Genomic DNA, 17,967 nt, shown 5'->3' with positions numbered 1-17,967 from the left:
ATGTCCTCTGTCTCTATAGTAATTCTGGATCATATCTGTGCAACATTACATTTCGCACCTGAACATTGTCGCAGCATTCTTTTTATAGCTTCCTTCCAGTGCAGTGACATCATGGAGAGGCTGATTACTCTTTTCCCCAGGCATTTTCTTTCCAGTCCTTACCTCCAGAATAATACTGGTAGCTCATCCAGACTCTGGGATACTGGACGTTACACTGCTTGTCCAGCAGAGGGCACTACACTCCATGATATTACTGCAGTACAGGCCTGCGGATGAGTTTTCCCACTTTCATATTAATTGTCCGTAGAACATTTCCCTGCAGATCAGACTAATATAAAACATTTTTTTCAGTTTCGAAATTATTGCTATTGTCATAAATATTTTTTTTGCAGCAAAACATCATTGCTAGCAAACATTGTAACACTTACTTCTTTTCAAATGATGGTTATTTTATGTTAAATCCAATGATAGAGGCCGGAACAGTTAGATCCATAGTATGGTGCATGTCACATCCTCAGCATTATAAACTGCGGAAACCGTCATCTATCTACCAACATCGTGTGTAGCTGCCAGAGGAGCGGTGGCTTCTGCGTAGATCTGGTACATTCATTTCTATGGGATTTCTAAAAAATTGCTGAGCACACTTGTTTGACAATTTTTGGAGCAAGGGTGCGCTGCGATTTTCGACGCTCCTTTTGAAATCGAGCCCTGTTCCCAAGAGTGAGGCATATTTAGGTGATGGAGCAAATACTTTCAGCTGTATTCACAACTCCCATAGCAATGAATGGTGGTTGGAAGCTTTGGGGAAAGTGGGAGGTCCCTGCTCTGGAGATATGTGCAGGTTCCAACCCTTTAATCACAAGACAACCCCTTTAAAGGAGTCAATGTTTTGCTTTTATTTTATTTTTGCTGCTCCTCTTGGTATTCCATTTTTCGTTTTTTTTTTGTAGATACACATAGATATGGGTCTGGTCTTTACTAAGGGGGCAGAACTCAAAGAGTAATAATGCAGGGCGTCCTGAGAACATGCCCCAGAGGATCCTGTGAGACACCCCCCGAGGTAAAGAGCAAAACAATGAAACTACATTAAAAGGCCGATAGCTCTGGAACCAATGTGGGGGCGATTTACAAAATTAAAAAAAAAATGGAATACTCGGGAATAAATTAAAAGCAAAGACCGGCAGCTTCTGACAGATCCTGTTTTAGGGATTGTGTGGGGTTTAGAAGCTCTTAGGAAATAGTGAGATCTGCTAGAATAGAAGATCATTTAGATTTCTCAGATGTTTCTAAAAGAAAAAAAAACCAGGAAGGTTTCTGCAGCAGAAATGAACATGCTGAGGTTTTCACAAATGTACCAAAGTCTGGGTTGCGTATGTGGTGCAGTTTTTATGCAACATTTGACAGAAACAGCAAAGCGGATGAATTTTAACGTAATCTCATCCACACGCTGCGTTATTTTAGTATAGATTATTGAGTAATTTTTGGGATCACTTTTCAAAAGCGCGTGTCCGTTTCCGTCGCAGTAAAGTGACATTTTGGTGCAGGTTTTACCCATTTATTTAGATGGGGATGTAGATATGCACAGTTCACACTGCTGGCCTGGAATTATTTATTTGCTTTTTGGCAGTTTCTGACAGAAAAAAATACCCTTAAATATGCGTGAATACATTGTGGTAAATATGCGCAGATTCCTCACTGTAATGAGCGGTCCCACGTGACCGCTCACACAGGACCTGCTGCCGGCGCTGAGAGGAGACATCGCGGGAGCTAGGTGAGTATTTCTATGCAAGGGGCCGGGCGGCGCACGGGGGATGGGAGGCGGGAGCTCACCAGCAAACTTTATTTTTAACAAAAAATAACAAAAACTTGATCTTTCACCTCTTCTCTCCTGCAGGGGACAAGAGATGAATGCCGGCTTCAGCACCACGCAGGGGGGACAGCGCTTAGTGTAGCGCTGTCTCTCCTGCACAGTCCGTGTGGTCCTCAGGCGGCACACGGGCGGCACACGGATACCGCACGTGTGCCACACTGATGTGCTACGTGAGCACACGGATAATTCCGCTACCGATTTCTCAGGTACCGGAATTATCTGGACGTCTGAAAGAGGCCTAAGGGTCACTTCCGTCTGTCTGTCTTTCTGTCTGTCTGTCACGGATATTCATTGGTCGCGGCCAATGTCTGTCATGGAAATCCAAGTCGCTGATTGGTCGTGGCAAAACAGCCACGACCAATCAGCGAAGGGCACAGTCTGGAAGAAAATGGCCGCTCTTTCCTCCCCGCAGTCACTGCCCGGCGTCCGCATACTCCCCTCCGGTCACACAGGGTTAATGGCAGCGTTGACCGCGGTGTAACGCACTCGGTTAACACTGCTATTAACCCTGTGTGACCAACTTTTTACTATTCATGCTGCCTATGCAGCATGAATAGTAAAAAGATCTAATGTTAAAAAAAATAAAAAAATAGTTATATACTCACCCTCCGGTGGCCCCCCGGATCAGGAACCGGCCTTTCCCGCTTCTCGCGACGCCCCAGTGACCGCTCCATGCATTGCGGTCTCGCGAGATGATGACGTGCGGTCATGGGCTGCGCAATGTACTACGTGGGCTGTGCTATACACTACGCATACATATTCTAGAATACCCGATGCGTTAGAATCGGGCTACCATCTAGTAGACAGATAAAAGAGTTACAAACTCTCCTATTGCACAGTAAAAATGAGTTCACTGATGGATTCTCAGATAACTCATTCCGCAGTCAGCAAAAAAAACTGTGCAACACAGAAGCCACAAAAGGCAAGCTTTTTAAATGAAACCCAATTACAGAAAGTATTTTTTAGCCAAAAATACACCCATTTAACGTAACTTTTTGGCACTGTAAAATGCTTAAAATTTTACATGAGGAACATCTTTAACACATATGCGTACTGTCTCTTCTCTGCCACTGAATTCTCTCAGGCCGAGGTGCTAGTAGCAGACACTAGTCCAAAATTCCATTTAATCTTTATTGCTGTGGATCAAATATACCTGCAGGCTTGTGATCACACAGCACAGACAAATACAAGTGACATCCCCTTTACATGATATTACACTTCACATATCAATATGACGATAATCCACCATTTTTTAATTATTTGGATCGCCGGTGAATTACTAATAGAAGCTCAGAGATTTTGCACCATTTTATAGTAAACCGCCCCCATCCCCGAATGCAACCAGAGAACCGTTCTGATTCACATCACAAGACTCATTGCAGAACAGTGAACCCCTCATTCCCCTGCATCTTCTCTATTATCATTTTGTGAGTGATTTGGATGCAGTTTTTTAGTGATCGGCACCGCTTTCTCTTTTTATTCAGCTTTTGTGCAGTTTGCTTGCTCCATGTTTCCTCCAGCCATGCAGACCTGCCAGAGCGGTACGTTGTCACTCAGACGTCACCGTGTCATTATTTCTCCTAACTGCTCTGCTGCTCCATTGATTCGCTGTCTCATCTCTGTGTTCCCAGCTTCCCATCTAACATGTGCCATCAGTCTGTCATTTTTTCCCTGCTCCTTCATTTAGACTTTTCCAGATAAATCTCTGAAATATTACGCCTAAAGCTAAGATCTCGTTCATAGGTCAGTGTGGTGTGTCCAGTACAGTTTTCACACGTACCAGAGACACTTACACACGTAGACCCATTCAAGTGATTGGGTCTATGCACATGTCAGTATGTATCCACGGCAAAATGCGCTGGCATGTCCTTTTTTTAACAGCATCACGGACCACAAAACATCCCACACATGTGCAAACAGATGACACATGGATGACATCAGTGTGACACGTACTGGCGCCTGGGGAACTGCGGTACAGTTCGCGCTGTTCCCCTGCGCCAGGTGCTGATAACCATTCACATCATTGATCCCTGCTCTCGCTGTGATCAGCGCTAGCAGGGGAGAATGTTGAGAGTTATATTCAACTGATAATAGTAAGGGCAGCTGGTGCTGATGGGACTACTACTCCTAACAGCCTACACCTGCTGCCACTAATAAAAATAAGAGCAGGCAGCAGCTGATGAGAGTATTCATCAGCCGGCTCCTGTGCAATAAATTAATAAATAAGGAGAAAAAACGGTGTGGGTTCCCTTGTATTTTTGTTATCCAGCCAGGCAAAACTGACAGCTGGGGGCTGCAACCCTCAGCTGTCAGCTTAAGCAAGGCTGGTTATCAAGAATAGAGGGGAACCCACGCTGTATTTTTAGTTATTTAAATAAATAATTTTAAAAAAACGGCATGGAGTGCCCCCCATCTTTTGAAAATCAGCCAAGCTAAAGCATACAGCTTGGGGCTGGTATTCTCAGGCTGATAAGGGGCGATGGATATTGACTCCCCAGCCTAAAAATAGCAGCCCGCAGCTGCCCAGAAACGACACATCTTTTAGATGCGCCAATTCTGAGGCTTTGCTAATCCTATAGTTGTATTGTAAACACACAGCAAGTATAAAGTCTTTTATTTGAAATAAAAGCAAAACGCACTTTTATATTTTTATTTAAAAATAACAAACACAGTTATACTCACCTAATGCCTAATTCCACTGAATCCCTTGTCTCCTGCATTTCAACACACCGGAGATGTTTGGGAGATGCTTACTCCTGTCTTCCTGTTAAATGGAGACTTGGGAGGAAATTGGCCAAAGAAGCTATAGAAAATCCAACGTAAAGAGGTAATCCTACCTTATAAGGCCTTTTACTCTGTGATCGGTGGAAGCCCAACCTCTGGGACCACCGCTGATCCTGAGAGTAATGGGGATGCAAGACTCGCGATCATTCACTTCAATCCTTATTCCTTCCCACTATTCCTTACACAAGCGGGAACGGCTTCGTTCAAGCCCAAGCATACATGTATTATCATTGGGGAGATGATATTAAGCCAGTGCCAGACACTTCTGGCACCAGCTTATGTCCAGTGGGAAAAAGGGATACAGCAACTTGGATTTCAACATGCCTGATCCTTCTCATCTTCTATGTTTCTTGTCAGAGGAGAGTGTGGTAACCCCAATTCACATTAGATGCTCGGCCAACTTACCAAATGTCTGTAGGCAGCTTTACTAAAAAATTGCTTCTGCGTACAAGTACATTACAGAAGGAATAGTCAGATATATTCCAGGTAGCACAAGTAAGGTGGGTGATTATTGAAGACCTTCTAACCTCCCATGTTGTTCTTGCTGGTACAGAGGGAGATGAGGAGGATGAAGACGAGGAAGATGAAGATGATGATGAGACAGATGAAGACGATGAAGAAGAGGAGGAGGATAATAAAGATAATGACTCAGAAAGCTCAGAAAGGGATTCAGACATCCCACTCTTCACCCTCCCAGGACTGTCCTCTCAAGAACCTCTTGAAGATGATGGTAATATTGCCCTGATTGAAGGAGCAGCTTATCCAGTCCCCGACACCATGGAGTGGGAACAGCAAAATCAAGGCCTAGGTAAGAAGTAACCAGCGCTATTCATGTGTGATATTGGAAAAGTGTTTTATGAAGTGCAAAGTTACAGAAACTGTCTGGGAACCAACATAGACAACTGCTTAAATTGGAACTCCTTACTGTAATCTTCTTGCTGTTTTATAGTAACAAGAATGTTCTGATAACACAGGGATTAAAGGGAATCCGCCAGCAGTTTTTGTTATTTAATCTGAGAGCACCGTGATGTAGTGCCTGAGACCCTGATTCCAGCGATGTATCACTTACAAGCCTGTGTTGCTGTTTCAATACAATCAATGTTTTCTTAGAAGGAGGTTATCACTACAGGACTAGATGTCCTATGCCTTTTGGTCCAACCACACCCCCACCACCACTGATTGACAGCTACCAATCAGATGTGTGTGCGGGGTTATACAGAGCTCAGCATTTGAGCTCTGCTAGATCTGCAGCAGAGAAAATTTGTATCAAAATGACAACAAGCAGCCCAGTAAGTGATACATCACTGCAATCAGGCTCTTTGCCCCCTACATCACGGTGCTCTCAGATTACTTAGCAAAAACCTGCTGACAGAATCCCTTTAATACTGACTGCATCTACAGTTCTATATCATGTTTAAAACATCTCTTCCCTGTAAGTGTATCATCACTCTATAGGTTTTTAAAAAAGAGGTTCTTAAGCAGCTTCAGTACAATGCCCCAGCTGCTGAGGAACATTACAGTACAAATCTAAAACAATGCAGATCTTCTTTATGCAAAGGACATGGATTTTTTATTTATTTTTTAAATTCTTACTAATCAATAGTAAGCAGGAATCTGCAACTTACTCTTCAAAAAGAGGGTCTGCAGCTGCTGAGGTGTGTATTATTTAGTGTAATATAACTCATGGAGTAAATTATTAAAAATATTTATACATGCACTCTTATAATTTACAGAAAGGAGTGCATTATTCGATATATTACCGGAACACAGAATGACTGGGAAATGATAGCACCTTCTGCAGAATAATTCTGCTCTTTACCGCCGTCTGCATTAGATAAGACAGACTGATGCAATACCTGGTGTTATATTGATAGGGTATGGACACCTTTGGGGGAATTTTTTTATTTTGCTTAAATGCATGTACTTTGGGCTAAAACAATTTTTACATTTAGGTGTCACTCAAACGTTTGCTCCATTAGGCTGTAGAAAGAGTCAACTAAGAACCTGCCAGTGAGCTTCTTCCAATAGGGAGTTTATAAATCTTTGATCTGTCTCTTCTGAACTCTTCTTAGCTGATATCCGATCACATCAAAGTTCAGCTCCACTTTCGATGTGGTCTGTGTGCATAAACCAGCATAGGGGAGTTTAGGAAATGAAAGATACAAGAGTAAGACCTCACATACTAAAAAAACCGGACTGATTATTTTGATTGCAGTTTGGTCCAAGTGTCTCCTCCGTCTCTGTGAAAATCAAACCAAAACCGGACGTCTGAATATTGGCTTACAATCTTCCCATAAAAACAAGCTCACTGACTGATCCTTAGCTAGCTCACTCTGCAGCCAGAAATGTGCAAAGAGACTGTAAAAGCCCATTGTTGCAAAATTTATAATGAAACTCAATCGCCAAAATTATTTTAAGCCCCAAATACATGCATTTAAGTGAAAAATAAATTGTCCATGCAATTGAATACCTGTCAAGTTATAGGCTGCAGAACATTCTGCTATCAGGTTTCTACCAGATAGCGATAAGAAATTAGGCTCAGTACAAATATAAACTCAGATTAGGCAATTGCTCATAATGCAATTCCTTAATGTAATTTGTTAAGTGGCTTCAAATCAGTTTCCCCGTTGTTGTGACAAATTTAGACCCTAGAGGGCAGCAAAGATCTGCTGCCAAAGGAGCAAATCTCAGCTTATCATTCTGACCACCCACCATTCACCCCTCCGGGGGGCACAAATAATGATGTCATTTAGTAAATATGGTGAAATGTGGGTCACGATGTTACTGGCTGGCGGGATATGTAATAGATCGCAGTCCATGTCCCCCAGATATAATTTTCTGTATATTTACATATTATTACATTTGCCCTTATGGGTTTTCTATAACTGGATTTTCGCCGTTCCAGCCCAATAATCAGTGTCGCGCTACCTCGTATGTTCAGTGCCATCTCAGCCTGACCTTGCTCGTCCTTATAGCTCGTCACGGTTATGAATATCATCAGCTTTCAATTGTGGCAGAGAAAAAGAAAACTGTCAAGAACGAGCTACCCAGAGGGCGTCCAAAAATAGCGCGCGCTCTGAAATAACCCAGGCTTCTAATTGCCTCTTAAAGCGAATTATAGGATGGGCGTTGTGTAATAATGAACTATAAGTCACAGCCAGCGAGAGAGTAGAAAAGGCGCATTGCAATGGTGGATTCAATTTCTTGCTTTTATAAAAAATGATAATGTGGCTGAATGGATAGGAGCAGAGCGATCTGTGCCTGCTACAAGGCTTTATCCACCGTACAGCACTGCGAAATTACCATTCTCCTATTTCTGCCAAAAATATCCAGTGGATAGTAATAATTTTTATTTTTACTTAAATGTCAGTATTTGGGACTAAAGATAGTTTTTGTAATTGGGTTTTCATTACAAATTTTGCACTGCTTGGCTATATGTTCTTTATTTCCCAGCACATTTAACTTTGATGTGGTCTGTGGTCATAAATTGGCTGAGATGAGCTAAAAAAATAAAGCAAAAGAGTCTGAGTCACTGATGGAAACTCAGAAAACTCATTGTGCAATACAGGGGCTATAAAAGGCAAACTGGACAACATTTGTAATGCAAAAATGATTTTAGCCCCATAGATAATTGATTAAGTATTAAAAAAAGACCATTGGAGATCCAACCACTGGAAACCCCAAAAATCAGTAGAATAGGATGCAAGACTACGATGCAAAGGACTTTGAATGGAGCAATGGCGGCATGCCTGATCTCTGTTCCATTCAAACTCAATGGAAGTAATGAAAAAAACAAGCAAGCGCTGCTTTATGGATCCCAGCAGTCAGACTACTACCAAACATTTTTACCTATGTGTGTGAATATTACAACATAATACCTTTTTTAAAGGTATTTTAGTTATTTTCTCTATATTGTATTGATAAAACTGCAATGTGCGGTTGATGGGAGTCACACTGTTGAGATGCAGCCATTAGATGAAGATCAGTTTTCCCCTGTACAGACTTTATCTTTAATTTTCAGTTTTCTCTGAGCTAGTGGGGAGGGGAGACTAGCTGTTATGAAGTCTCTTATGCACAGCCCACAGAGACATGGGGAATTCCTGCTCCCCTGTTTTTATGTCACATGTGATTACAAACAGCAGCAGCATGAAAGACATGATACAGCTTTGTGGCTGTATAATGTTTGATTACTAATGTCTTTTTACTAAGCTGTGTGGCTGTGAATCCAACACCAAAATGAAATACATTTGCTGAAAGCTGCAGCTGTCTGTTTCTGTTTGCCTCTCACAGTGCTGACTGCTCCTCGCTCCTCATCCCTTATCCCTTTTCCATTTAGTGTAATAGGAGGTGTAACCTGACATCTCAGTGTTCTGGCAGTGCATTCTTACTTTGTCCAAGATGGATTCCAGTTGTTGTTCATAGTGAATGATCAATTTAAGAAGCCGAGGAGAGGAAGGAGTAGCTCATAAGTGGAGAAAGAAGAATATTTCTCGGATACATAAAGTTTCTTATTTTCGTTTGTACTATCGATTTGTGCATAATTTGGTAAGACAACAGCGACCATTTAAGGTTCCTTTAAAGGATTAGTCCCATAGTTGTACTTTAAATAAGAAAAGTTGGAAATGTTCTAAAATAAACTCAATTTAAATTTGATATTTTTTTAAATAATTAAAAAAATATATATAAATAAACTTTTAATTCTGATCTAGGAAACTCAGCACAGATTCTATGACGGACTTTTTACAGCCAGCCAGTAAAGACCCTGACCGCAGCCAATTAGCGATCTTATTTCCTAAGTCCACAGAGTGATATCTAAAACAGAAGAACACTTTTGCTCTTTAGGCATTGGTTGTCAAAAAACAAAATCTCCTTTTGTGGACATTTGTTGTGAATTCTGTTGTTGGGCTCCCTCCTGTGGTCATGAATGGTACTTCGGCTGGTTCTGTCCATGGACTTTCTCTGGTGGCTGTGGGTGTTTCTAAGTTTCCTTCCTCAGGTGACGAGGTTAATTTGTTAGCTGGCTGCTCTATTTAACTCCTGGATCGTTCTTGTGACCTGTCTTCCCAGCAGAAGCTAAGTGACTGCTTGTTTTTCTCTGGTTTGCTATTTTTCTGTCCAGCTTGCTATTTTGATTGTTGTCTTGCTTGCTGGAAGCTCTGGGACGCAGAGGGAGCGCCTCCGCACCGTGAGTCGGTGCGGAGGGTCTTTTTGCGCCCTCTGCGTGGTCTTTTTGTAGGTTTTTGTGCTGACCGCAAAGCTACCTTTCCTATCCTCAGTCTGTTCAGTAAGTCGGGCCTCACTTTGCTAAATCTATTTCATCTCTGTGTTTGTATTTTCATCTTTACTCACAGTCATTATATGTGGGGGGCTGCCTTTTCCTTTGGGGAATTTCTCTGAGGCAAGGTAGGCTTTATTTTTCTATCTTTAGGGCTAGCTAGTTCCTTAGGCTGTGCCGAGTTGCATAGGGAGCGTTAGGAGCAATCCACGGCTATTTCTAGTGTGGTTGATAGGATTAGGGATTGCGGTCAGCAGAGTTCCCACGTCCCAGAGCTCGTCCTATATTATCAGTAACTATCAGGTCATTCCGTGTGCTCTTAACCACCAGGTCCATTATTGTCCTGACCACCAGGTCATAACAGACATTTATTTGGAATACTCTATACACAAGGTATTATCTGGGCATGGTATGGCAGTATTATTTCAATACTGTGAGGCATCTATCAGAGGCGGCACATAATATTTTTCTATAGACCTTGCTCCAGCTCTGTTGACTTATGTAAGTGTAAGATGCCCAAGAGAGGTAGTCGTGGGTGAGCTTTGGTCCCCACTCGCTCTGCCATCCTACAGACAAGGCGTGTTTCAGTCCCAGTGTGCTGTTGTGTATGTGGGGCTTTCCACTTACTTCTGGCCAACAGACCTTTTCTGAGTCCAGGAATGCCTCTTTTGGAACCAGGGCAGCAAACAGTCCAGGAGACACTTGTTTAATAAAAAACAAACTTTTACTGAGAGAATGGCAGTCTGTACAGTATTTACAAGCAGGTTTAAATGATAAGACCCAATGGGTTGTCATCTTTACCACAGGTACCGGGTACAAATGTAATCCTGGTACTTGGGATAGATGGCAGCTCAGCTTTCTGGATTGCAATACCTTCTGCCCCATGTAGTCTGAGTCCATCCTTTCATCTAGCTTCGCAATCTGAGGGCGCCTCTGGCCCCGACATCCATCTTGAGGTTGCCCTTGGGCATTAGACGGAAACACACGGAAAGTATTTACGGCATTCTGCTGTCCCGAATATTGAGCGCACGTCATCCCTAGCAGCCCACTATTCATGATTCCTGACTCTGGTCTGATTTTACCTCCTTAGAGCCGAATGTGCTGCCTCCTACAGTGGGTCTGAAACCCTGTGGGGCCTCCCTGGCCCATTTTTGTTGGACTGCTTTGGCCTTTTGCTGCAAGGCCTACCGCCGGGCCATTTAGGCGAACAACTCCTGATCCCTTTCAAAGGTGTCCTCCCATGTATAAGGCCGTTCCACCGCTGCGGCGTACCACCCCTTCTGGCCCTCACTCTTTACAAAATATACTATCTCCCCCGGGTACAGGCTGTGCAGACGGGAAGGCAGTTCATTTTGTTTTACCGTGTCACCGCTGATGTAGACCCAATCAGCTGTGAACTCTTCTTCCAAGAACCCATATTCTTCCTTAATAGGGAACTCCAGGACCCGGCTCCTGGTCTGTGAGTCCTATACTGACTCCCTTCTGTCTGCGTGGGATCCTTCCAACCACCCCCTTAGGAAGGTGTCAGTAAATTTCCTCTCCTCCTTCGGAAAACGGGGTGGGTATTGTGCCGGCATCCATCGTGGTTTATGCTCGTAGGGTGGGGTCTGGGTATTTGGATGAGTATTGCGCCGGCACCCACGGTGGTTTGGCGTCAAGGGGGGTATTGGGGTCTCTAGGAGCATGCTGCACCAGCATCCAATGCGGCTTGGGCTCAGAGGGGATGTCAGTGACTGGCAGGTCATTTGTTAGACTAGGCTCGACCCACCTCAAATCAATTTGTCCAGCTTCATCCTCATCACCGTCAACACTCATTTGCCGTGCAGGCTGTGCCATTTCAATGGGGAGTCTCCTGCTATGTGCCTAATTTCTCGTCGCAGGGAAAATGGCGCTGAACGGCTTCCGATGGCGCACTTAATGTGTGCCTTGCTCTGCCTCTTCCTGGGCCAAACTCCTGACGCAACCGCCGCATCACACTTCATTATCGGTGGCTTCGTCGTCAGCTGCGCCCCCTTCAAGCACATTGTTCCACACAGCGGACCAAATATCACGCTGCACCAGGCCTCCCTCTGGAACGTACCTCATTTTCCGGGCAGGCCTCTCTTCAGCGGGCCCATCCTTCTTCGGGCAGTCACTCGTAGGGGCTGAACATCTTTTAGTCTGAGTCCATCCTTTCATCTAGCTTCGCAGGCCCCTGATGTCCATCTCGAGGTTGACCTTGGCCATTAGACGGAATCACACGGAAAGTATTTACGGCAATCTGCTGTCCCGAATATTGAGCTCACGTTGTCCCTAGCAGCCCACTATTCCTGATGCATATGCCCTCCTGCCTTCACATTAACTGAACTGTCACTTCCTTCCTCTGTCTCTAACGCCCAGTTCCCCCGTCCCATCTGGGCTGGCCACTACAGTTAACCCTGTCCCAGCTAACTGCAGCCCCATGGGGTATTCTTCCTGTACCACATACAAGTACATAAAACACATTTAACCCTTGGGGGTCTGGAAGCAATCCATGGGCTTCCACCACCGTTACATAAGACGTAAACTAACATGGGAAATAAAGCAGAAATTTCCCCCAGACATAGACAATAATTGTATAACAAATCTTTATGTACATAGAAAATCATAAAATGTATTTCTGTAAATTCCCAGGATTAATTCACACCCTGTATGTGGTTCCCTGTTGGATAAGCAAAAAATGTAATTAGTAGAGCTTGTTATGTGTTAAGGCCTCTATAAAATCCCCAAAGTCTACAGAAATGATGTAGTCACCTAGGATTTTAGAAAATTGTAAATCCATGTTCCATATCCATTAAAGTGAATTATTAATGGGATTGGTCTGTGCAAACAAGTATTTTTCAGTTATCCACAATGTATTTAATGCTGCACAGCTAAAGCTCTAAATCTCTAACTCTTCGGCACTTGGTTAAATCTATATACTCTTTCACACAGATTTTTTTTTTTTAATTCTTTATTGGCTTATTAATTGTAAATTTAAGCAACTTTCCAAATCAGATAGGGGATAGCTTCCAAACTTGAGAATACCCATTTAAGTAAAGAGAATCAATTATTGAACCTTCTACCATGGAAGGACCCTTTAATCCTATGAGAACCCCTACCGCAATTACAGTGGCACAACTAGAGTCCGATAAGCCCCAGTGCAAAATGTGGACCTTGCCCCTACTTTCATGTTTGTCAGATATATGGGTCCTTGTAGCATTCCAAATGATGTAAAGGCATATGTATTAGCTCTCTCCATGTAGCAATGTCCCCCATCCTGTAATAATGCCCCCAATCCTGGCCCCTTCCTGTAATAATGTCCCCCCTGTGCCCCTCCATGTTATAATGTCCTCCGTCCTGGTATAATGTCTCCCTTTCCTGATATAGTGTCCACCATCCTGGGCCCCTTCCAATAATATATGTTCACCATCCTGGTATAATGTTCCTCATCCTTGTCCCCTTCCAGTAATACATGTCCCCCACCCAGGTATAATGTGCTATAAGGTATCCTGGGCCCATTCCAGTAATATATGTCCCTCATCTACTATATAATTGTCTAAGGGTCACTTCCGTCTTTCTGTCTGTCTTTCCTTCTGTCACGGATATTCATTGGTCGCGGCCTCTGTCTGTCATGGAATCCAAGTCGCTAATTGGTCTCGCCAACTGCCTGTCATGTTTGGCGCGACCAATCAGCGATGGGCACAGTCCGATTAGTCCCTCCCTACTCCCCTGCAGTCAGCGCCCGGCGCACGCTCCATACTCCCCGCAGTCACCGCTCACACAGGGTTAATGCCAGCAGTAATAGCGTTATGCCGCGGGTAACTCACTCTGTTACCGCCGCTATTAACCCTGTGTGACCAAGTTTTTACGATTGATGCTGCCTTTACAGCATCAATAGTAAAAGGATCTAATGTTAAAAATAATAAAAAAAAATTAATCATTATATACTCACCTTCCGCCGCCTTTCCCGCTCCTCGCGACGCTCCGGTAACCGCTCCATGCAAGCGGCATGTTCCGGTGGCAAGGATGGTATGCGACAAGGACCTGCCATGACATCATGGTCATGTGACCGCGACCTCAGCACAGGTCCTTCACGCCTGCGCGAGAAGGACCTGCCATGATGTCACGGTCATGTGACCGCGACGTCATGACGGGTCCTGCGCTACCAACCCCTGGGACCGGAAGCTGCCGAGTGCACCACACACAGGCGACATGACTACAAGGGCTCCCTCGGAAGGTGAGTATATGTTTATTTTTTATTTTTTTAGCCTCTGACATACGTGGCTGGGCAATATACTACGTAGCTGGGCAATATACTACGTGACTGGCCAATATACTATGTGGCTGGGCAATATACTATGTGGCTCTGTGCTGTATACTACGTCGCTGTGCAATATACTACGTGATTCTGTGCTGTATACTACGTGATTCTGTGCTGTATACTACGTCACTGGGCAATATAGTATGTAACTGGGCAATATACTACGTGGCTGGGCAATATACTACGTGACTGGGCAATATACTACGTGGCTGGGCAATATACTACGTGGCTGGGCAATATACTACGTGACTGGGCAATATACTACGTCACTGGGCAATATACTACGTCACTGGGCAATATACTACGTGGCTGGACAATATACTACGTGGCTGGGCAATATACTACGTGGCTGGGCAATATACTACGTGGCTGGGCAATATACTACGTGACTGGGCAATATACTACGTGACTGGGCAATATACTACGTGGCTGGGCAATATACTACGTGGCTGGCCAATATACTACATGACTGGGCAATATACTGCATGACTGGGCAATATACTACGTGACTGGGCAATATACTACGTGGCTGGGCAATATACTACGTGGCTGGCCAATATACTACGTCACTGGGCAATATACTACGTCACTGGGCAATATACTACATGGCTGGGTCGTTATAAGAAGCATGTGAATCTATGGTTGTAGGGTCACCAATGGTGGATTAAGGTCACTCAGAGGGATTTTATGATAATTAGTTTGTAAAGTGACTTTCTTTTAAAGAATGTTTATAATGTCCCCTGAGACATCATTGAGAATCCTGGAGATCTACAGCCACACTAGAGAATTAAGTGGATGGTGGTGTGAGTTGGTGGTTAGTAAAATGTCCAGAGTGGCCAGTTATCACCGTTTCTTTGGAATTGGTATGAGAATGTTTTCCCAAATTTTATATAAGCTTTATATAAGCTTTATCACTATATAATAAAAAGTTCTGTAAATTTATTAATAGACTTTTGCTCCATTTCTTCTGTAGAACTGGGGGCTGTGGTATATGAGGGTTAAAAGCGTCGCTGTTTCGTCGTTGTGTGGTCGCTGGAGAGCTGTCACACAGACAGCTCTCCAGCGACTAACGATGCAGAAGTCCCTTGGTAATCAGGGTAAACATCGGGTTACTAAGCGCAGGGCCGCGCTTAGTAACCTGATATTTACCCTGGTCACCATTGTAAATGTAAAAAAAAAAAAAACACTACATACTTACATTCCGGTGTCTGTCGCGTCCTTCACCGTCACCTTCCCTGCACTGTCTAAGCGCCAGCCGTAAAGCACAGCGGTGACGTCACCGCTGTGCTCTGCTTTACGGCCGGACGGCACTGACAGTGCAGGGAAGCAGAACGCCGAGGGACGCGACAGACACCGGAATGTAAGTATGTAGTGTTTGTTTTTTTTTACATTTACACTGGTAACCAGGGTAAACATCGGGTTACTAAGCGCAGCCCTGCGCTTAGTAACCCGATGTTTACCCTGGTTACCAGTGAAGACATCGCTGAATCGGCGTCACACACGCCGATTCAGCGATGTCTGCGGGAGATCCAGCGACAAAATAAAGTTCTGGCCTTTCTGCTCCGACTAACGATGTCACAGCAGGATCCAGATCGCTGCTGCGTGTCAAACACAACGATATCGCTATCCAGGATGCTGCAACGTCACGGATCGCTAGCGATATCGTTGTTAAGTTGTTCAGTGTGAAGATACCTTTACTGTCATGTCAAACACTTTGATGTTCAATACAATGATGTTAGATAACTGGAGTGACTATCATCATCATCATGTGTGGTTATACTGAGGAATCCACAAAAATGACTTTATTCATACAGAATTTACAGATGCAAATAAAACCATTTAAACATTTTTTCCCCAGATAGTAGGCTATCCCCTGTCCATGAGATATGGGATAACCTACTGATCACTATAGGTCTAATCTCTGGGACTCCTCATTGATCCTGAGAACTCCAGAACAAGGCTCTGCAGATCCATGACTTGAATGGACCAGCATGCTCAACCTCTGCTCCTTTCATTGTTTATGGGACTGACAGAGAAAATTGAGTACAGCACTGTCCCTTGGACAATGGCTTAGAATATGCAAGCTTTAAAAAAATCACAATATTTTTGCGCAACACTAGGCTGTGCAAAGATTCAGCAACTTTTGGCGGTTTCATGTCATTTTGCTCAGCTCCATCAAAAGTGGGTAAAGCTGCGGCTTGGAGACCCCTTCTTATCAAATTCATGACGAGCAGTAGCGTTTTTTACTCTAGTCCTTGGCGTGAGATTTGACGTGAGGCACACATGGAGGTACGCGCCACTTTGCACCTTGCCTCTTAATAAATAGAGTGCCTCTTACTCCACCCTACCCCCTCAACAAGACCGTTGCGAAAAATGCCAATCTTGATCAATCATTGGCAATGAATGAAAAAGAAGCTGAGCATGCGCAATGCTAATCCATTCTAAGAAGGATATAAGTGCCCCATTCTCCCAACTATCGGACCCACATGATTAAGTAGATCGGCGAGGCATTTTTGCTACGTTTTCTTTTGTGCAGCAAACCTGCACTCCTGGCAAAAAAGAAGCAGCATCAAAATGCGTGTTTTGGTTCGTTTTTGGTGCGGTTTTTGATGCGTTTTTCAAGATCCCAACTTTGATTCAGCAAGAACAAAGGTCACCAATACAAGACACATGTTCATGAAAAAATACACATACAAATGTAACAGCTGGGGAGGGTGAATTGGTCTGGAATAATTTACCTAAAACCCTGGCAGGCGCAAGAACAAAAGAACAACGTCAGATTCAGGACAACAGCGGCATTTACTTCGGGTACAAATAATAGATTTTTAGGGCAAGTGACAGGTCCTCTTTAATAATTATATGCAGTTTGTATTGTGAGATCTACTTTAAGTAATTTTTCAGGACTTGAAAATAAAAAGCCACATATAAAGTAAAGGCTGTTAGATATTCAGTTCCTAAAGTGAGACTCCAACTTTAATCGTCACATCATCTGTAGGTCTCTAATTCTCTGCTGAACCCCAGCATAGAAATGCTGTGGATTTACCATTTGGACGTATGGTGTATTATGTGGAGCAGCCGGGCCCATTACAGATTAGATTGGCAAGAGTTGGATAAAGACTACATTGACTCATCTGCCTCTGCTTTCATTGTCCTCTCCTAATTAATATTCCACAATAATCTATCAGCAACTCAGCAAATTCAGCATGTCGATACTAATTCATTACCTTCCAAGCAGCATACTGACCACTTAATCATTACTGCCGAAACCCTTGTCACACTGTACAGTCATGAATATGTATGAACATCTCTCCCCCTTCAATTAAAAGGTAGCCTTCAACGTATTAACTGTATTAGTGTCTGTTGGGGTGTCCGGTTCACTATTAGTTATTAATTTCTGTTCTTAGATTAGGAATATTTTGCATATCTAGCTATACCAACAATGAAAGGGTTGGCCCAACTGGACCATGATTTTCCATCTTCCCTAATGTAAGGGGGAGCAGTTCATGGAAAGCTTGGCAGTTTTTCCGCTGACAAGCTACTCCGCAAAAGCCACCAGCTCAAAAAGGCTACTTTGGACAGTCTTGGCAAATTCCAGAGAAACCCTGATACCGTTTATCCCCCTATAAAGGCTCTGGTTTTACAACGGAATCCAGTGGATTGCTATTATGGAAGGACTGCTGTCCGAAAGTGAGGTAGGAATGGTCAAAAAGCAGGGTC

General features: G+C 43.6%; 1 protein-coding gene across 3 annotated transcripts in view; it reads left to right on the top strand.

The window, feature by feature from the left end:
* The window catches only part of ARMH4 (armadillo like helical domain containing 4), a 255,572-nt gene that overhangs the window by 94,967 nt on the left and 142,638 nt on the right, over positions 1 to 17,967 (top strand). For all 3 annotated transcript variants that reach the window (XM_069733187.1, XM_069733193.1, XM_069733201.1), the window contains exon 5: positions 5,208 to 5,462. In XM_069733187.1, coding sequence (XP_069589288.1) covers positions 5,208 to 5,462 — 255 coding nt within the window. The remainder of the gene's footprint in view (positions 1 to 5,207; positions 5,463 to 17,967) is intronic.

Source organism: Ranitomeya imitator, chromosome 1 (genome assembly GCF_032444005.1).
Source record: "Ranitomeya imitator isolate aRanImi1 chromosome 1, aRanImi1.pri, whole genome shotgun sequence".
In the NCBI taxonomy this organism is placed as follows: domain Eukaryota; kingdom Metazoa; phylum Chordata; class Amphibia; order Anura; family Dendrobatidae; genus Ranitomeya; species Ranitomeya imitator.
This window is presented reverse-complemented; position numbering and strand designations above follow the sequence as displayed.